The 22325-nt window shown below is 35.8% G+C and overlaps 1 protein-coding gene across 6 annotated transcripts in view; it reads left to right on the plus strand.

Moving 5' to 3' along the window:
• Nucleotides 1–12361, plus strand: part of LOC131048980 (inositol-pentakisphosphate 2-kinase) — a 51528-nt gene extending 39167 nt beyond the window's left edge. For all 6 annotated transcript variants that reach the window (XM_057982962.2, XM_057982967.2, XM_057982963.2 and 3 more), the window contains 5 exons: nt 9651–9798; nt 10302–10342; nt 10634–10744; nt 10921–11562; nt 11836–12361. In XM_057982962.2, coding sequence (XP_057838945.2) covers nt 9651–9798; nt 10302–10342; nt 10634–10744; nt 10921–11562; nt 11836–11985 — 1092 coding nt within the window. In that variant the 3' untranslated portion in view covers nt 11986–12361. The remainder of the gene's footprint in view (nt 1–9650; nt 9799–10301; nt 10343–10633; nt 10745–10920; nt 11563–11835) is intronic.
• The last annotated feature ends 9964 nt before the right edge of the window (nt 12362–22325 follow it).

A 22325-nucleotide genomic window follows, 5' to 3' on the forward strand; every position in this document is an offset into this window, starting at 1 on the left:
CCTTAAGGCTTAAAGGATCATTTAAGCACATTAAGGATTTGGTAAATATCTATAGATAACATTGTGCAGACACACATAAGTAGGAGATAAGCATGAAGGCACATCTAAAGGGTTTGCCCCCAACATTGGCAAATGCTAAAATGATAACCCTGAAGGCTTGGTAAGGATCATATAAATACCAATAGGGTGTCAAGGATGTGGGCATCAAGAGGGTCATGACATGTAATAATAGCATGATTAGGACGATGAGGATTATAAATATAAAGATATGAGCATGACGAGGGTTATAAGCATGATAAGTATCATAAATCATGAAATAATGAGATATAGATATGACAAGGATCATAAGTGAATATAAGAATTATAAAGATCATAACATGTAAGCAACACATAAGCATGGAACATAAGGATCAAAGAGACATCATTAGGTCATTTGACATGGGAAAATAGAAATATCATGAATCAGGGACAATAGATCATAAAATCATGTAGACAAGAAACAAATGTAAACCAAGTGGAAAGCATAAGAGCGAAACATGACATAAGAAAGCGTTGGAAAGCTCCCCAAGTGGCGATAATGGAGCACAACAAACATGGTATAAACAAAATGGTCAAAGTGTATATATATAAGGCATGCTAATATTTGATGTCTCATGGAGCATATTTTAGAGAGATCCTTCTCCAAGAGGTCATCTTGTTCCAAAGAAGTAGCATTATATTCTTCTTCAATTGCATTGCTTTGTTCTTCAATTACACTTGTTTCCTTTTTATAGGAATTTCCTCTTAGCAAAAACACTATTAATAGGTGGAACAATAGTTTCTTCTTTATTTACCCGTTTCTCTTGTTTCTTTGGAGAGGGCTCAATCAAAATATTTTACATTTGTTAACCACCACATTTTTCTTTGGAATTCATGAAGTGGAGTAGCTTATCTTGCAAATCATGAAGAGTTAGCTATCTTGTAGCGGAAACTTGTAATTGAATGTCTCTTTGGCTAATTGTTGATCTTTAGGAAGACTCCCAAGTGAAAAAGTGAAGGGTTATTCCTAGCATAGAGTTTTCTTTCACCACATTTGTTGATGCGAATGCAATATTGATTTGATAAGTGTCGGAGCACTTTAATACAGTGCAGACTTTGTGTGTAATGGTCATTTCCTTATTGCATGTAGAGTTTTGGAAGATTAGAGAGGGACTATGAAGCATGTTTAGTTGCTAATTATTATATTTCTTGTGTCATTTCTATGTGTTGTGTCGTTTGGTTAGTTGTGATTTTGTAACCCATTATAAGGCACTAGTCTTGGAAATGTTGACCCTCCATGAACCTTTAAAATGAACAAAATCATTAGCCAACAGTGTAGGAATTGGTAGTCATATACATTGCATGAAATAGTATCTTACTGGAGGAAAACATTTAAACTGATCCTTTGCAGTTTTATCCATAGTTAAAAAACTCAAACTCAACAATAATTTGGCAGGCCCAAAATTTTAAAAAGTTAGGGACTCAGCAAAAACTCGAGGAAAAGCTTGGCAATAACTTGGCAAATTCATCAAACATTTCAGAACAAATAATTTTTAAAAATATTCTTCAATAACATACATATATACTGAATGTGTAGAACATATTACTGATTTCCATCATATATAAATCAGCAGTATGCTCAGTTTGGTATGGCTGACAAGAGGGTATGTGAGCAGAATTTTCAGGAAATGGAGGGTGATATGATGTATTTCCATGAAAAGAAAACATTTTCTTTCATTCAAGAAGTTGAAAAATCAGAAAAATCAGATTTTCTTTTAATAATCTTTAAACATATCAATTCTTGGCCTGCTGAAACCAGTAAATTTGAGCTCGAAGTCACCAAGAATGTTAGCATTTATTGTTTGTCGCCTCTGTTGTCCAAACATGCATTATATGCCCAAATTCTTCATTGGTAGGTTGTATAGCTTGGTGTATTTGTTGCTTTTCCTAAGGTTTTCAAATCATGGGTTAACTCCTAGTGTGCTTAAAGTGTTCTTTATAGAATCCATGGAGTCATGTCACATGTTGCTAAAATCCACCCTCGTGATTTTTTTCCTGCATTACATTGTCACTTTTATGGTGGTTTTTAGTCAAAGGGAGTATGGTTGTGACCTTTTGGCTGGGCGAGTTTTGGAGGGAAGTATTTTCATTTTGCTTTTCGATTAGAGCCTTCAAGTTCCACGTAGCTCAAGGATCTGCTGTTGGCTGTTGAAAGGACCTTCATTTTGGGCCTGAAAATAGCATTTGTTGCTCCTTTGAAGACCCATGTTGAAGCAGTCCATCGTCTTGAAGGGAATGTTGGTTGCAAGATGGACATCTGCTGTCTTGTGCGTGATTTTCTGAATAAATCTTTAAAAGAAAGGGACACCACATTGCCTGATCTAAGAGTTTTCTCCTCATTTTCCGCCTGAGAGTTGAATAGCTTGAACACTTGTTGAAGCCTCACAAGGCCATCAAGATGCATGGAGAGGTTAAACTCATCACACGCTAACGGGTAAGTGGGTAGTTTGTGCATTTCTGCATATCTGTTTTCTCAAATATCAGATTCATGTAAAGACACCTGTGGAAATATATGTGATAATGAGTGCTAGAAATAAGGCATTTTCTTTCTTACGGTGATATGCATTTGTTGCTTTTGTCTCTCCAAATGAAAGGCTGCCTTAAGATCCTCCACAAAAAAGAAATTTGCAAGTCTCCCAGTCGCAGCTGAAAGTCCTCAATGCTAATGAAGAAAAGAGGAGAGAATATGACAATTGAGATATCACACTTTTCCTTTGAGCAGGTCAAGAACAAACAAATAGCAGTCAGTGAGCATACACAGTAGTTATGAGGATAGTGAAGGCGCAATGAATAAGCCCTATTAATTTTGTGTGATATGGTGGATGTAATACAATGTCTTTCTATTTGCCTCTTTTCCTTGGCAATAGTATGTGAGTTCATTTCATGATTACTAAAGGACAAAACCCACTTATGTTTGCTAAAACCCTCACCTCAGATGCTAATAAGATATAACTCACACATGGATTTGAGTGATAAGGAGGATTATAGATCACAATGCTATGGAAAGATGCGAGGTTGCAAGAATACAATGCAAAGTCAATCTATGACAGTCTATGGTGCAGATTAGAGTGACAGCCTAATAAAGAAGGCATATGACTGACTGTAAACAGTGAGCAATTGTAATGTACCCAATTTGAAATAGAATTTGATAATAAATAATAATAATAAAATTTAAATATTAAAAATTAAATTAAAATCTAAAAGTATAATTAAATATACTTAATTAAAATTTAATTAAGTTAATGAATGGTTAAAACTTAAAAGACATGGCAGGAAAAGTTGTGACTCTCTCAACAATGAGATATAAAAGGGAGAAGAGAACCTCATTTGAGAGGGGGATAATTTGGAAATCAGAAGTGCACATCTGATTTAAATAAGAATTGCAGATCTGATTATGAAAGGTTATGTCCCTTTCAAAGGGCAGAAATAATGAAGAGTTGCACTCTTTCAAAAGGTGCTAATGGTGAAAGGGTGTGTCTCTTGCCGAAGGGCATGCATGATGAAGATGTGTGACCTCTCCCTCACATTGAGAGATATAAACGAAATGAATCAAAGCATCCAAGAACATCACCATGGATTGGATCAGATCAGAACTGTTATTAAGTTACAGGCAGTAGCATCTTTGTTCTTGGTGGTATACATGGGGATGTGCTGAATATGTATGCTTAACATATGAAGCCTGATAATGTTGGTATGCAGAATTTAGTAGTAATATTAATATAGACTGCAATATGTATGACAGTCATACTTAATTTCATATATATTCATAATACATGAGAAAGTTTACTGTCAGTATTAGTGCTCTCTACTACTATCATCCCGATGATGGATCACAAAGTGTGATCCGAAACGTTGATGCAAAAAAATTCACACAATCAAATCCAGATGCATTATAGATAGATGGGATTGAGTTGTTTCCAAGAGGGGCAGTCTAGATCCAGCCCATAGGATGATTCCCAAGATAGGGTAGGGATCAGCGTCCCGTAAACCTAGAGGGCATAGTCCCAAGATAGGGTAAGGGCTTGGATCTGTAAACTTTGAGGGAGCCTATTGAGTTTGGTATCTATGTTGGAAATGTGCCTCGAATTAACTTGATTTGTGTTCAGGCTGATCGGAGTAACCTATCCCGATGGAACAGCTGTCGGTGTGACTCTTGCCGATGGGCCGATGGAACCCTCTTCTTGTGATCGGCTATCGGGTGAGTAGATAAAGGTTGATCCAATGGTGGTCGCTAGGTCGCGATGGGAAAATGCTTGTTAGAATATTCATCACGACCCAGTGACAAAGAAGAGCTTCATTCTGGGTGTTTAGTGAGGCCGTGCTAAGATGGCAGGGCAAGGACTTCGGAACAAATCAAGAAGTGACACGTGGCATAAGTGAGCGGCCCAGGTGAGATAAGGGTCGTGCAAATCGAGAAGATCCAACGGCAGATCTGAGGAAGATCAACGGTGGAGTGAAATTCCGGGACTATCAGCGGCTGTTGTTGTACCGAGGTTGTGAGGTGCCCGAAATGTTATCCCTCGCGACTTGGTGACCAAGTGGTGGGACCCGGCAGGAGAGCGGCTAAGGCGAGTTAAAGGCCGAGCAGATCGCAGATGATCAGACGACGATCGCAGAAGATCCGACGGTGGTCGCTAGGTTGTGATGGGAAATTGCTCGTTAGACTTTCCATTGCGACCCAGCGACAAAGAAGAGCTTCATTCCGGATGGTTAGTGAGGCCGTGCTAAGGTGGCAGGACAGGGACTCCGGAGCCAATCAGGGGGTGCCATGTGACGGAGTGCAGAAAGAGGAAAGGGAATCTGTCCAGTGGTGGATGAGGCCGTGCTTAGGTGGATCAGGTGGCGAACCAGGGAGTAAGACCGTGGCAAAAGAGAGATTGAGCAGATCAAGGAAGATCGGACGATCGGGATAGCTGTTTGGTTGTCTTGCCAATGACCTGATGGAATTGCCTTCTGTGATTGGGGTATCATCGGAGATTGGGAGAACTGGTTGTTTGCTACACCGATGCCCGATGAGGTCGCCTTCAGCGATCGGGTTGACAAGATGGAAGCTATGCTGATGGCTCGATTGAGTCGCTATGGTGTCATCGGGAGATCGGGTCTACCTGTTAAAGGCTATCCCGATAAGCCAATGGAGCCGCATTAGTGGAGTCGTTGGTTCATTGGGAGATCGGAGAAATGCTTTTGTGGTCTTTCCGATGGCCGACAGAGTAGAGACTGACTACGGGTGTGCGCTCGAACCGGAGTCCAAAAGAGTAACCGCTTGGACACTGAAGATGGTCTTGTCGGTATATATGCATACGAACCGACACGACTTCCTGACGAATGTGGGATAATGGACGAGTCGTGAATACAGCACGGTCGACAGTTGGACTTCCTGGCGGTTGCAGCGACTGACTGTTGTGTGAACCGCATTCGACAAATGTAATCAGAATAGCCAGAGGAAACCGAAACACAATGTTGGTTAGGTGGATGGATGTTACTGAATGACAGACCGTTGGACTCCATAACGGTTATGCTTAACCGATACATTGTAATCGATGGCTGTTATATATGTTGCCAGAGATGTAATTGATGAAGAAGTAGGAGCAGAAGAAGTGTGTGAGGTTACTGTGTGATGTATGGTGTGAAGTCCTATTGAAAGCCTGAGTGTTTTGCATATTCTGTTAACTGTGAATAAAGTGATCTCTCTTTGGTGGTGGGTTTTTTACCCGTAAGGGTTTTCCCACGTAAATCTGGTGTTTACTCTCTGTTGTGTTTTCTATGTGATTAGTCTTTCATCAGTCTGTGTATATCTTAATGTTCTGCAAAAGAATTTAAAGACATACTTGCTGGGTTCCCCTTAGAATTGGTGTTAGGAAGGCGTTTTCCGCATTGTGCTTTCCTTACAATCTAAGCACTTGGCAACATAGTCATCTCATCCTTCCTTAAAACTGGACTAGTAACAAGGATTGAACTTTGCATTAAGAATTATGGATGATACAATTAATTATCTAATAATAGAATTAATTGCCTAGTATGGTGGATTGACAATTTATTCATGAATAATTGATAAATTATTTAAAACTATGGAATATCACAGAGTTGAGTTATGTTAAGGAAAGAACTAAAAATAGAGTTGTCTCCTAATCAATTTAGTTTAAGTCACAAGTATATTGAAATAAATTAATTACTGTTATAACAGGTCTAAACTTAGTAGGGGACATTACAGCAAGGATGGTTGAGATAGCTATGACAGTGATAGTTCCAAGAGGACAGTCAAGTGTGCAAATGACAGTCTTCAATAGATTGCAGCTGCAAGTCACCAAGCCAATCAAACACAACCACAAATGAACATAACAGTGAGATCAAGCATGACAGTTTATGAAGATTGCACAAAAGATATCGCAGTCCAGCATCATGAACAAGCTGAAGGACAGTGTAAAGGGGAGTGCAGGCCCAGTTTTGCATGTAGTGATGGGGTTTGTAAGTGTGAAGGGTACAGGATAGTGAGGTTTAAAGAAAACAGACCATCAAACTGACATTGAAATCATGATGTCATGCCCTCTAATGTCAAAGAGCAAAAGACACTCTTTAAAAGACATGCATAGCAGAGATAACAGTGACAGTTTTAAGAGGTACGTAATGGTGCAAAAGACATCTGCAACTTAAGGGCTTTTGATTGTGATAAAACAACGAGCACAAAAAGCTTGAGGAAATAAGAGGAAACCTTTCAGCAGAATAAAACAGTGTTAAAGTGATAGGAGAAGTGGGAATTAAGAATGTCATTTAGTCAAAACAGTGACATTGCTCCTTGCAAATAAGAGGGAATTGTCATAGTTCAAAATCATAAAAATCCTTATGAATTGGTAGAGGACAGTCGTTATGCAAATGAGAGCTTGTAAAAAGTACAGTGAGTCATATGACAGTGAACCCTAAGAGTCAAGAGAGATCCTTGAGAAGAGCATAGAGAGAGTTACACAGAGAAAAAGGTGCTTGCAATCAATGAGATAGCTCACAAGGCTTGGAAAGTTCTACAGCAAAGAAAAGGACAGTGAGAAAAGCGTAGTAAAATGTGATAGTCTACAAGAAAACAATGATAGTTCTTATGACTGTCACAATTTATGAAGGCCAAAGCATGGACTCTCACATTTTACGAAAGCCAAACCATGGACTTTCACATTTTACGAAAGCCAAAGCATGGACTGTCACAAGAGAAACAGCAAGCAGAACCTTTGACAGCGGACAACCTTCATATAAAAGGACAGAGCATATGATATAAATGCATAGGACTGAAAGAATGTAGCTAGAAGCTAGGATATGGAGGACAAGAGGGTAATGACAATAAGCATGCTAAAGGACAGTGAAAGAAGTGTATGACAGTCTTCCTCTTTAAGCAGAGACAGTAACCCTTCACATATCTATACAAAGATGACAATCAAAGGATGTGTTAAAGGATAGTTAATAATGCTTGGTCATAATACTTTTCAATGACAGAGATAAGGGAAAAACAATTAACAATAGTCATTGTGAGGTATGAACAGAGCAACTCTATCACCGTCTTTTACCTTTTGCCTTAACCTCCATGCCAATCTCTGTTTATGGCAATGTTCAATGAAACTCCATTTGCTGATTAGGTTGTCACGGGCGACTGTCAGATAATGCAATCGCTGTAGGGGGCATTACAGGCTATTAAACTTTCTTAATCTTTATACAAAGCTGCTCTTAAACTTATCATCACTGTTCCATACTAGTCATTTGGTATATATTATCATAAGCATTGGGGTTGAATTGGATCGATAGGATAGAGTCAGTAATTTCTTTCTATTTGCCTTGGCTTGATTAGATTACAGAAAATTGCGAAGTCTTATGGAGTAAGACAATTTTCTGAATTTATCTGATGATTAATATGTTATTGCTGGGGTCATGACATTTGGAAAGCAAGTCCTAACGCCAAATCCTAGGGGATGTAAGATATATGAGGTTCAGCAAAAACGCAAGGGTTTCTTATCACACCTCACTAAATTTATCTAGGCTTATCAATCAAATGCAATCAATTAAAGCACAGATTGACCTGAATAAAAGAAGACTGATAATTGAAATAACTGAAAATAAATGTGGAACTGGAAATTGGGGGTGACCCATGTAGTACAGCAGTTAAAACACTTGCTTGGTGAAACTGCCACCGAGGTTCAAATCCCCGCTGGGCAGCTATGCTCGCAGGCTTGGTACTTTCGTTGGGCTGGTGCGCTCACGGATTTGAACAGCAATAGTGTGTGGCACCTTAAAAAGTACCTATTACTGACCAAAAATTAAAATTAAATAAAATGTGGAACTGGAAATTTAAACGATTAAATGTGATACATATTTTGATAACTGATAATGGGAAAATAATGTGCGAAATTTTATTAATTAATTTGCCTTCGTTTTTGGAATTTCAGACTTTTTGTGATGAAGATCTCAGATTTTAAAATTTGACTATCTGTTGCTCTAGTTCAAATATCTGTCAGTGGAAATGATTTGCAGTTCAAACCTGATCTGGAATTCACAAATTTTGTACTAGCAGGATGTGGCTTGATTTAGTTTGCATGCCTTGATTTTGGCATCAGCTGGCTTAAGGACAGGAAATGTTTACGAACATATTTGGGAAAATCTACTGAATTGTGGGGGTCAAGTACTCCCAAGGCAGACCCCTAGTAGAACAGCTTTATGACTTTGGGTGAAAAGATCATGAACAATTGGCAAATGTGCAATGGGCATAGGATGAAGTAATCTCTAAATATGTGCTAAATTCTTTTATCCTCCGCAAATTAAAATCTAGATGTGCTCAATGAATTCTTAAGTTTTTTTCAAATGAATGAGTGAATGTCCTTAAATACAATAGCCAATCACGCACATCAACATAACACATACTAAGTCAGCTCACAGCAGCTAGTGAAGTGGTTGAAAGTGGGTAAGTTTGATTTTTAGAGGTGAAGGATTCAGATTGATGACCATGGAAGTGACCTAGGTCAAGTCTGTAACCATGGATCCGATCCAGGTTGTTGAATAATAGATCTTGTGAATAGGGATGCAAATCTGGGAACCAGAGATGAAGATGATCAGGAAATGGGATGTCATAATCCAACTTCACACACAATTATGCCACCTATAAGCTGATTATTCCATTTACGATATCTAAGTAAAGCAGACCTTAAACATAAGAGAAAAGGGCATGGCTACGCAATTTTTAACATTACATCTATATTTCATTTCCCAAATGTTTGAAGAGTTTTATTTCTTTGGAAGTTTACCCTTTTCATGTATTAAATTGCTAATACCTTTTCCTGTATTAAATTGCTAATAGCATTTGCATGATCTGGATCATTAGGAAAGAGAATGTATTTTATTAGATCTTCTTGCGATTGCTTCCTCTTATCTGTCTTTTTATCTTTTGCTGTAGCCAGTACCTTTTACAGCACATTTGTTTAATTTGAAGTCTGCCTTATGGCCTTTGTTTTGATGCTATATTTAATAGGCAAATTGTTATTTCTTCTCTTTGTAGCTTGTTTTATCTAATATCTGAATTTTGGAAAACATTTGAGTTATTGCAGACACTCGTTTGTGTTTCAAAGGAGTTTTTAGAAGCTTTGGATCAAAACATCTATAAGAAACGTCCAGAATGGAGAATCAGAGATACCAGGATCAATCTCCAGAGTGGCTTTGCACTTCTTATGTCAGATCATGCATCCTTTTCACAAGGTATAATTGTATTGTTGTGGAGGTTTCTCTCATTTAATTTGTCTGCCTTTTCAACTTTTTTTATACCATCATTTCCCATTTTAAATATATTTCTCCCTTTTCTATCACTAAACGTGCCAAGTTGTATACCTTAACTGGTGAAATCGTGCATCTTTTTCATAAGGTATAATCATATTGTTCTGGATCTTTCTTTCATTTTGTTTGTCTTCCTTTTCAACTTTTTTTGTTCCCCAAATCATAGTTTTTTGTTTAATGCTGCCTTACATCAATAAACATGTTTGAGAGTTATTCTCCAACTTACCAGTATATGTCTCTGTAAATGACATTATTTTTTTTCTTACCACTGTCACATACCTGGTATCCTTGTTTCATGCTTTGTACTGTTAGTATATTATCAAATCCTCAGTTGGATATCTCACTTTTGAGGAATTTTACCAATCAATTGTACAATTTTTATCTCTATTATTTTTTATGTGAAGTTATTTTTCCTTTTGAATTGACAGGTCTTGATGGTGCTGCACCATGTATCTCAGTAGAAATCAAGGTAATCTTTCCTATCTTAATATTGAATCATTTCTTCTAGTTCTTCAACCGCTTACAATTTCTTTCCAGGATATATGTGAGATATTGAATATCCTTTTTACCCTACACTATTGTGTTCTTTTTGGTTAATATAAATTTCCTGTTTCAATTTACAAACATCATTGTCAATATTCAATTTTCATTACGTACATTTTTGCATGTTAACTATTCTGATTCTTACATGAAAAAATATCTATGAATGTTCTGGTTGCTGCCACATTGGTGCCATTTTTATTCAATCTTTTGAAGGCAGCCAAAATGTGGGTTTCTTCCTTGTTCAAGGTTCATATCATCAGAGAATCACCTGAAGAGGCTTGTATCTCGATTTGCAATGCATCAACACCTAAAGTTATCCCAACAGGAGGTGAAATATTATCCTGGATTCCCTTAAAAAAAGAAAAATAATCATGTGCTTTTTTTCCCAAATTAAGTATTAACTTTGAATCACTGAAGGAAATCAGAGGGCAGTCTGCTTCCAACTTTCTTGTAGAATTGCAGTGTTGATGTCAGTTTTATAATGGGAATTTCCTTGTACTTCAGGTAGCCAGTATCAGCAAATATTGTCCAATAGACTTGTTCTCTGAATCACGTGATAGAATCCATCAAGCAATTGGGGGACTTTTGGAAACCCCTCAGAATAATCTACGGATATTTTTGAATGGTTCGTTGGTCTTTGGTGGATTGGGAGGTTATGCAGAGGAAGGCTTGCTTAACGGTTCCATCACTGAACAGGCAGTTCAAAACTTGGAAGACATACTTGAGAATGTGATGACATGCCAAAAGGGAGAGCGAATGGCATGCTTCAAGGATCTTATCACAGAATCTCTACACAAAACTGGAATATTGAGCAAGCTTCTAGCTGTTCAGAAGATGGACCTTTATGACATTGAAGGTGCAATCCATGCATATTTCAACATTATGAGGAAACCATGTCAGATATGCACTTGTTCTTCAGACGAGTCAGATAATCAAATGCAAAATCATATACATGATTACTTTACCTCTCTTTCACTTGAGGAAAGCAGAAGGATTGTTCGTGACTTTCTGGTAGCCACAACTGCAAAAGACTGCAGTTTAATGTTCACTTTCCAGCCTGTGAATCATGATGCCACAGATGTAAATTCATTAGATGGAAATAATATGATGCACTTTACAGCAACCAATCAAACTTTTCGCTTCAAGGTTTGGAAACGACCTCACTCATTTTCTTCAAACCGTGCCAAAATTTAAGTCAGAGAAGCTATTGATAACATAAATTTATTAGGTCGTAAGAGTCCAGTGCCGCTAATTTTGTAAAGTCAAAGAAATATTGCTCTATGATAAGGCATATTTATTTTTACCACACTAAAAACTGTAAACATGACCACCTGAGGGTTAATTAATCAATCGAGCATTGTTTGCAGTTTGTGTCATAAATAAACTAGCATAACTTGTCGCTATTAACTGTATTTGCAGGCACACTATGTAGACTTGGATTTAAAGCGCTTGGAAAAAATGATCCACTATTACAAATTTGATCAGAAAATAGTAACTGCCTACACCAGAATGCATGGAACAAAGAGAATTTCAAACCATGAAGATTCTGAAATGCGTGAACCAGTTTGATTGGTCTTTTCACATCACTGTTAGTTAAAAACTTTAAATATGCGTGCCTCATTGGCACTTACCATTTGAGCAGATGCAGACAAGTCACGTCCTATGCCAGAGCAACTGAGATAAATGCAGCCATTTTTGTGCATCCTTTTATATCATAATTGCCACAAATGGCTCAGAACTAATAGTTTCTTCAGCCTTAAGTGTTGGAAAAATGATTAATTTCTTTGTGGATAAATACTTTGTGTCGGTTGTACCAAAACCTGTGCAATATCCAGTTTACGTTTTCTAGAGACCATCAATGACAATTCTTTGTAAATGCATTCAACAAGGAATGCATACATGTACTAGTTTGTATGATATATGATATATGATGAAATTATATTGAGCCATGCATATGTTCTTGGATGATAAGATATTTTTCAATCATGTAGTTCTTCTAGGAAAACTGATTTTAAATCTAGGAAAACTGAGAGATAGTTAAGGAAAGGGTTCGATCACCAATAATGAGCAAACCTCCAGACTTGTATAGACCCACAGACAATTTGAAAAGCTAATTTAGATGCAGCTTCAAAAGGAAGTATAGGTGCTTATCATATTCTAAAGCTCAAGTTCTCTTGACCTTTGTTAGCGGTTTCTCCAGGTGCAATTATAAATTTTAAGATACTTCCAATGGCTTTGACTTAGGTCTTACCCTATGCGTAGAGGATATGTGGATTGTTGAGGTATCTATGTTTATCCTAGTTTTCATGGAAAGCAGTGGATTGTTGACGTGTCTATGTTTGTCATAGTTTCCATGGATATCAGTCGGCTTCAAAGCTGTTAGTAGCTGCACAGCTTGTAGATGTTGAGACATGGACCAGCTAGGACTCAAACCTAGGACCTTCCATACGCTGCTGGAGTGCTCCACCACTGAGCTACTGGCCTCTCTTGAACCAATCCATCGTCGATCCGGGTGTGGCTTATTTCCAACACCAAAACCCCCCCTTAAGCCACACCTCTCATGTGCTTGGGGCTCCTAGCCTGGACCTGGCTCTGATACCATGTTGAGACATGGACCAGCTAGGACTCAAACCTAGGACCTTCCATACGCTGCTGGAGTGCTCTACCACTGAGGTACTGGCCCCTCTTGGACCAATCCATCGTCAATCCGGGTGTGGCTTATTTCCAACACCAACACCCCCCCTTAAGCGACACCTCTCATGTGCTTGGGGCTCCTAGCCTGGACCTGGCTCTGATACCATGTTGAGACATGGACCAGCTAGGACTCGAACCTAGGACCTTCCATACGCTGCTGGAGTGCTCTACCACTGAGCTACTGGCCCCTCTTGGACCAATCAAATCCGGGTGTGGCTTATTTCCAACACCAACAGTAGAGGGTATTCAGACACCTTGTAATGATTTTATGTGAACAGCATTACATGCATATCATGGCATATTTATTAGCAACTAAATAAATTCTCATATCAAAAGTTACTTACCGACAATAGGTTCATCTTTATTTAATATTAATGCCAGAGATTAATTTTCTTTTCCATGGTTACATAATAAATACTGTTCTTGATCGCTCTATAAAATCTTTATTTGTGTACAGCTGTGGCTTAATCGACATTCTGGTTTTTGCTAGCAAGATTTTCTTTCATTACTCCACAGAAATGACACATTGTAGTATCAACCATAAATACTATTTAGATTGTATTTTAAAGGCTAAATCCAATTCGATTACCACGTTTTGTCATACATTACTGTATATTGCTCAAACGTTGTCATACATTACTGTATATTGCCCAAACCTTTGCTAAAGTCACAATGGAATCTTTTGCTAAAGTCACAACTTCGACATCTTTTTTAAATGAGGGTATGAGAAGAATGTGAATGTACATTCCACAGCCAACATAATACGACAACCCATTGTTAAAATTTTGAGCAATGATCTTACAACATTTATGGAATTATTGACTGCTACTTAAGTACTCAATAATTGTGTTTGTATCTCTGTTTTACTTTTGTAGTAACTTTGATAGAAAATTGGTAACTATTGTTATGGCTAAATTGTGCCTTTAATCATTGAAATCTATAATATTTTTATTTTGCCAACTTAATTTAATTGTAAAAATTAAGAATTCAACAGGATTCATGCAAAATGAAAAATAGGGAGGGCAGATTTTATATATCCACAATAATTTTTATAAATCAAGATTAGGGTTACTTTTATATCAGTTTTGTTTAATTTGCATTAATTCTCAGATGAAAGTAATGGAAATGAAACAACTTACAGAGCATTTAATTTTAAATCATAATATTTGTTTTTTCAAGGTACAAATCCTGTCTTAATACTTAGCTCAAAAAAAATATAACATACATAAGATCTGAAATTACATACAATTTTATAATTTAAATATGTATTTTTTATTTAATTTGTAATATTTATCTTATGGGAGGATATATGTTATATTGGTTTTTCTAAATAATTATTATATTTATTATTTTGTACATAAGTGAATTGATTGGTAGAATGGCAATCATCAAGAGTATCCAATATTTTCAAACCAATTTAAGACCACATGTACGGATTAACTATGCATCAAATAAGCATGATAACATCAATCTAACACCAAGTGTAAGGATTTAGTATGGATGATACAACATGTAAAGATTAACTATATATAAAATAAGCATATGGTAACATCAATTTAGGATCAAGTGTGGGGATTAACTATGCATAAAATAAAATAAGCATCTAACAACAACAATCTAAGATCATATGTAGGGTTGAAACACCAATCTAAGATCATATGTAGAGATTAACTATGTATCAAATATAGTTATTAATTACTCACTTTTTTATTTGGGATAAGCATTATTACACCAAATAGAAACAAAAAAGATATGCTATAATAAGAACACCACATGATAGAACCTTATGTAATGGAGATACCAAAAATAATGAATGACATCGTCTTTAAATAATAAGATTTCCATGAAACTTGAATTTTATATTTTATTTGAGTTGCATAGAAAATAATAAAAATGTATTTTTTGTAGTCATACATAATAATCCTAAGATTCTCAAAATTAAGAAAGGAGTTATGATCAAAAGTATATTTCGTGGGAACAATGCAACAAAGACACATGTTTTCAATCAGTAGCTCACAAATTTTTAAATTTTATTTTGCTAGATAATGTTTTAGAGTGAATACACATAGTAATCATTTCTAGTGCAACAATTATTGATTTCATTTTTTGACCTAGTAGATTACAAATATGAGTCCATTGATTGCCTCAAAGCGACTTAAGTTTCATGTTAGTAGAGTGGAGACAAGGAGGAATTCATATCCTTGAAAGCAATAAGAGGTATGAATTACATATATTTTTCTACTGGCGTTTCTATTGCAAGTGCTAGTTCTATATGATTGTTTACAATTTTTTGTGCACCAACTCACTTTTATATTTTAATAAAGGATTTTTTCTTCCTATCGATAAATTAGTGAGGAGTTACATGAAGGTCAAACAAGAAGCTGCAATCCAAGTTATTTTAGAAGACAAAATATAAATTGTTTGTAGGAAGCATTGACAATAAAAAAAAACCAAACTGTGCCATGAAGAATATTTCCTTAAGTTAGGGTTTTTTTCTTTTCTTTTCACATATTATTTAATCTTGCTTAGGTTTATTACGGGTGGTTAGTATGAAGACGTGGTTAAATACATCAACTACACGTGTCACTCTCTCCCACACAGGGGTTATTGAGCTAATCACCCTCTTTTGGCTTGTTGTGCCATCTCCAATAATCAATATTTTGTCCTTACTTGAGTAGGTTATGGGGTAGTTCGATTCCTCACCCTCTTTTGACTTTATGTACCACCTTTCATACTCTTTTTTTGTCTTCATCTAAGGAAGTTATGTCACATGTTTTGACATTTACTAAGTAGGTAAAACCTCTCATCTTTTATGGGTAGTGGAAATTATTGCCCAAACCTATCTTAAGTCGCAGTGAAATCTTTGCTAAACTCACATCTTAGACATCTTTTTTAAATGAGGGTATGAGAAGAATGCGAATTTACATTCCACAATCACCATGATACAACACCCCATTGTTAAAACTTTGAGCAATATTCTGACAACATTTATGGAATTATTGACTACTACCTAAGTACTCAGTAATTGTGTATGTATCTCTGTTTTACTTTGTATTAACTTAGAAAATTTGTGACTATTGTTATGGCTAAATTGTGCCTTTAACCATTTAAATCTATAATATTTTTATTCTGCCAACTTAATTTAATTGTAAAAATTAAGAATTCAATAGGATTCATGCAAAATGAAAATAGGGAGGGCATGCTTTATATATCCATAATAATTTTTATAGATCAAGATGAGGGTTACTTTTATATTAGTTTTGTTCAAATGTAAATACATATTTACATTAATTTTTAAATGAAAGTAATGGAAATGATATAAATTAGACATCATTAAATTTTAGATCATAATATTTGGGTTTTCAAGGTACACATCCTGTCTAAGTACTTAGCCAAAAAAAGAAAAAACATTAGATCTAAAATTACAAACAATTTTATAATTTAAATATGTATTTTTATTTTAATTTGTAATATTTATACTTTGGGAGGATATATATTATATTGGTTTTTTAATAAATTTCTATTTTTATTATTTTGTACATAAATGAAGTGATCGGTAGAATGACAAACGACAATGTATTCTGAATTATTGAATATTTTCAAACCAATTTAAGACCACATACGCTGAGTGTAGGGATTACGTATGCATGAGACCACATGTAGGGATTAACTATGCATAAAATAAGCATACAATGACATCAATCTAAGACCAAATGTGTTTTTAACTGTGGACAAAATAAGCATATGGCAATATAAATCTAAGATCACATGTAGGGTTGACTATGCATAAAATAAGCATCTGGAAGCATCACTCTTAGATCACATGTAGGGATTGATTATATATCAAATATAGTTGAAAGAAATTAAGATGTATAATTTCTCACATTTTTTATTGGGGTTAGTATTATTACATCAAATAGAAAGAAAAAAGTACATCCAATAATAAGAACATAACCACATGATATAATTTTATGTAACAAAGATACCAAAAATATTGAAGGCGTCATCCTTAAATAACAAGACATGAAGCTTGAATTTGATATTTTATTTGAGTTGTATAGAAAATAATAATAATGTATCTTTAGTCGTACATAATAATTCTAAGAAACTCATAGTTAAGAAAGGAGTTGTTATGATCGAAGTATATTTTGTGGGAACAATGCAACAAAGTCACAAAAAATGTTCTCAATTAGTAGTCCACAAATTTTAAAATTCTATTATGCTAGATAATGGTTTAGAGAGAATACACATATCTCTCATCATGTCCGCTGGAGAAACTATTGATTTTATCTTCTAACCTGGTTGCTTGCAACAACTAATATGAATCCATTGATTGCCTCAAATCGACTTAAATTCCATGTCAAAAGAGTGGAGACAAGGAGGAATTCATGTCCTCAAAAGAAATAAGTGGTATGGCTTACAAATACTTTTCTATCAGTGTGGTCCTTGCACCCATTCTGTTGCAAGTGCTAGTTCTAGATGATTGTTTACAATTTTTGTGCACCAACTCTCTTTTCTATTTTCATTGAGACTAATTACTAATAAATATTTTTTTCTTCCTATGAAATCTTTTAAATCAATTTGTAAGAAATTACCAAGAAATATTTTTTATCAAACTTATTTTGTATCAAAATTTATAATTTTGGCCATTAAAGGCCTAGAAAGCATTGCAGTATGGTAAAAACCTTATAAACACACTAATTAATAATTGCCAACCTTGTAATATCATGGGGTTTTTTTGAGTCTAGTGGGAAGGAGGGTGTCTCGTGTCTTCTTTTTCATACTTTTCTTTCTAGTGTGCAATCTACTTTTCTGCACTCATGGATTCATCTACAATTTTCATTTTAATACCATATAACTATTTTAAATGAAAATATGATGATAATCTATCTAAAAATATATGGATGTCATACAATAACAATGAGACTATAAACTAAACCACAATATCCTACAAAAAAGATAAAATAATTTAATAAATTTGATGAAGCCTTTTGTAACTTGTGTATGTCACACTCTCTTGACCTTTTTCACATCAAACCTACCACTACACCAAATGGAGAGTGGACCACCTTAGAAAGCCTCCTCAATAATTAATATGAGTTAAGAGGTTATCAATTGGAGAGTGAACTCATATGATTGAGTTCTAACAATTTTGATACCATATAAAACTTCTTCACAAAATTCAAATTTGGAACAATGTGGAATTAAGAAGAATGATAAACAGTCAATCTTGAGTATTCTTTCTAAGATTAGTCTTGAGTATTCAAGTATTTTTTTCTACATTCTATGATACAAAATGTGCCTTACTTTCCAGATATAAAATGCCTTTTGTAGATGAATTTGCTGCAAAACTCACTAGGAGTTGGACAAATTGGTTCTAATGGGTACAATTAAACCCTCTAAGTCACATGTGCTGGCTGTCGATCAAGAAGCATAAGAACAAAAGAGGAAGAACCAACAAGAGAAGAAGGAAGATAAAAACCTATTGATTTGAAAGTAGATAATTGTATTACATCAAAATGTTAACAACCTAAGAAGGAGAAGGTCAAGTATTCTTACTATAAGAGGCTTGACCATGATCAACATAAGTGTTCAAAGAAGCAAATTGAACACCTTTCACACCTTCTAGAAAAGAACAATATCAAGGTGTTTGATTTAGTCAAAGTAAGGGGAAAAGGAAAGGTAAGGCTCTAGTTGTTGTTGCTTCATGACCAAATTCTTGGATCATTGTCTTGGGTTCTTCACACCATATGGCTTCTTCAAAAGATGAGTGCATCTCTTTAGATTCATGTCATTTTCCTACCATACTAATGGGTGATGATACTCTTATTGAAGTGCATGGGAGGGGGTTTGTTGATGTGGGTGAAGGAACATTTGAAGATTTACTTTGTGTTTCATATTTATCAATTAATCTCCTATTTGTTTATTTGATCACTCATACTGGTTCTAGAATGTGAGTTGAGTTCACACTAGGTATAATACTAATTAGTGAAATGCATAAGGAATTGCGGTTGTTGTGGGAAAGGTGGATCACCAACCCAAACTATATCAATTTTCTAACTTTTTTTTTGACTCTCCTTCGATAGTCTTACTCACTCATGCATATGAGATAATTTGTTTGTGGCATCAATGGGTGGGCCACTATAACTACCATCACTTACAATAGATTAGTGAATAGGAATTGGTTTCAAGGTTGCTTCCTATTTGATTTTTTGATGGATTTCACCAAGAATGCATTTTTGGTAAGAATCTTGAGGAAAAGTATGATAAAGGCAAAGCATGGAGAGCTACACAACTATTGGAGTTGGTACACAATGACTTGGTAGGACCACTTCCACAACCATCTTCTAGCATGACTAGATATGTCTTAACATTTATTGACAATTTTTGTAAATACATAGGTTTACTTTCTCAATTAGATGTCAAAGGTATTTGAGAAATTTATGATTCCAAAGCTTTTGTAGAGAAACAATTCAAGAATTTTGAATCAAGATTTTACTTACTGATGATGGGGTGAACATGTTAACAATCAATTTGAACAATTTTGTGTTTAAGAAGTAATCAACTTGCAACACACAATTCCATATAGTCCTCAACTAAATTGTGCTGCACAATGCAGGAACACGTCCTTGAAGGACATGACAAATTATATGATTCACTATAAATATTTAGTACCTCAATACTAAGTAGAGGCCATCAATTGGGTGTGTTAAATTTATAACTGGTTTTCTTATAAAACTATGAAGGGGTAACTCCTTTTCAAGCTTGGATTGGCTAGAAACCCATTCTGAAGCACTTTCAAGTGTTTGGTTCTCTTTCATGGGTCCACATTCTAGTAGAGAAACATAACACCATGGATCCATAAAGAAAACCTTGCATATTTGTTGCACATCCAAATGGTGTCAAAGGCTATAGAAGTCTCCATTCTACCACTAATGATTTATTCATTGAGTGTTCATTTTGAGGAGATTCCTTTTAGGTCTTCTCTTACCACTTCTCCATCCGCCATCATATTAGAGATATTATGTAATGATGATAGTTCTTCAAAGGATCTTAATTTCCTCCTAGTCTTTGTCCTCCACTTCAGATGACAACAATGATGATGAGGATGCACATTAATCCACTAGTCATCATTAATAGGTTGATGTCCTCTAACTCTTCATCCACAACACCTTTGTGGGCTCATCAGACATTTGAGTTAGCAAGTCATTGGATTGGTGATCCATCAGACATGAGAAAAACAATGTCCTAGTTTTAGAAAGCTCCACATCTCTTTGTTGCTTCAACTTCTAACCATAATATTTTCAAGAAGTTTCAGGTATTCCTGAGTGGGTTGCTGCAATGTAGGAAGAGTTCAATTCCTTGGAAAGGAATCAAACATGGGATCTTGCCCCTCTTCCTAAGGGAAGAAATCTTCTTTGATGGAAGTGGGTCTATTGAACAAAATTTAAAACAAATGGGCTGGTTGATAAGCATAAGGTTCACTTGGTAGAAAAAGGGTTCTCCAAAGTTCCCAGGATTGACTAATTTGAGACTTTTGCACCAGTTGCTAAGATGAATTCCATTTGACTTGTCCTAGCTGAAACACATCATTGGGAAGTTCATCAGACGGATGTAAAGAGTGTCATTTTTCAAGGCGACTTTTTTTTATTGATAATAAGGAGTTCAATAGAGGAGCCCAAAACAGCTCAGAACGAGTACATCAAAAAATGAGTCACCACCGGAAATTACACTTTAGTACATATATGGAGAGAAAGTAAATATAACTTAAAGAGGAGCATTCCAGAAATTGTCCACCCAGGCAGTCCAACCGAGAGGGCCTTCCATCCAGATTATACTTTTGTGAGCTTGCACCTGGGAGAGTAAAGCAATCTCGTCCATCCTCGTATTAGCACTCTTTCTGATTTCTTCCTTGAGTTTATTGCATGCACTTTCAAAAGCCCGTAAGTCTTCAAGGGTTCTTCGCCACATATAACCATTCTTTAGCTCATAGTAATAGAACGTAGCCTGTCCCGCCTTGAGAAACCTTTTCAACTTCTTCCTCTCCATAATCATAGAAACCTGAACCCGCATGAAAATTTTAAAGTGTGTGAGTTTCCTGGAAAACTCCGTAAGAGCCCTTGGCTTACCTTGGTATTTCTCCTCATTCCTGCACTTCCAAAGCTGCCACAAAATATTAGAAGAAAGCATGTTCCAGAACATATTAGCATCTTTAGGAATACCAGAAATATGACCAGTGATAATATCAAGAATACTAGCAGAAATCGGATAGAAAATTCCAAACATGCCCCATATTTCTTTGGCAAAGAGACAGTCAAATAGAATATGCCTCCCAGTTTCGGGGAGTCTACACAATGAGCACAAATCAAAGTCAGAGTTGCAAAATTTAACGGGGAGCTTATCAAGTAAAACCAGCCATTTAAAACAATTAATTTTTGGCTCAATAGGCGTCCTCCATAAGAGAGAGAACAGCTTGTTCCAAAACTTTTTAACATCTAAAGAAGAGTACCAAACCTTGTTAACATGATTAATGATATCATGAGACTGATTGAGAACAGCATAAATATCCTTGGCTTTGATTTTTGACAAGACCACACCATTCGGCCACCTGCAATGGAGATATCTATGAGAGTCGACATGGCACATTGTAGGAATGTTTCTGACGGCCAATTGAATCATACTGTATGTCTTCTTTTGAGAATCAGGTATGTTAAACTTGTTTTTGATAGTCTCCCAGGATAGAAGGTGATCAGACTCAAAGAGATCAGCGAACAACTTGATCCCTTTCATAGCCCAAGCCTTGGCAGAGCATCCTTGCGAAAGATCAATCTTGGTATGCCAATATGGATTTCTTCTTTTTGATGGTTAGATTTTCATAGCATGATGACACTCACATTTCTAGTCCTCTATGTTGATGACTTGTTGATCACCGGGAGTCACTCATCCACTATTGAGGCAATGAAAACTAGTCTACATGATCAATTTTTTATGTTAGATGGGTCTTTTTCATTACTTCTTGGCGATTGAGAATACTCAATCATCTATATGTATCTTCCTTCAATAACCCAAGTATGCACTTGATACGCTCTCCAGATTTTACTTGTTTGTCTGTAATCTTGCATTGACTCCATTTGTTTCAAGGGTTAAACTTGAGGGTAAGTTCTCTTCACCTACACTTACCCTTGATTGATGGCATTTTATACTAAAATCTTATT

Source organism: Cryptomeria japonica, chromosome 4, assembly GCF_030272615.1.
Source record: "Cryptomeria japonica chromosome 4, Sugi_1.0, whole genome shotgun sequence".
NCBI lineage: Eukaryota > Viridiplantae > Streptophyta > Pinopsida > Cupressales > Cupressaceae > Cryptomeria > Cryptomeria japonica.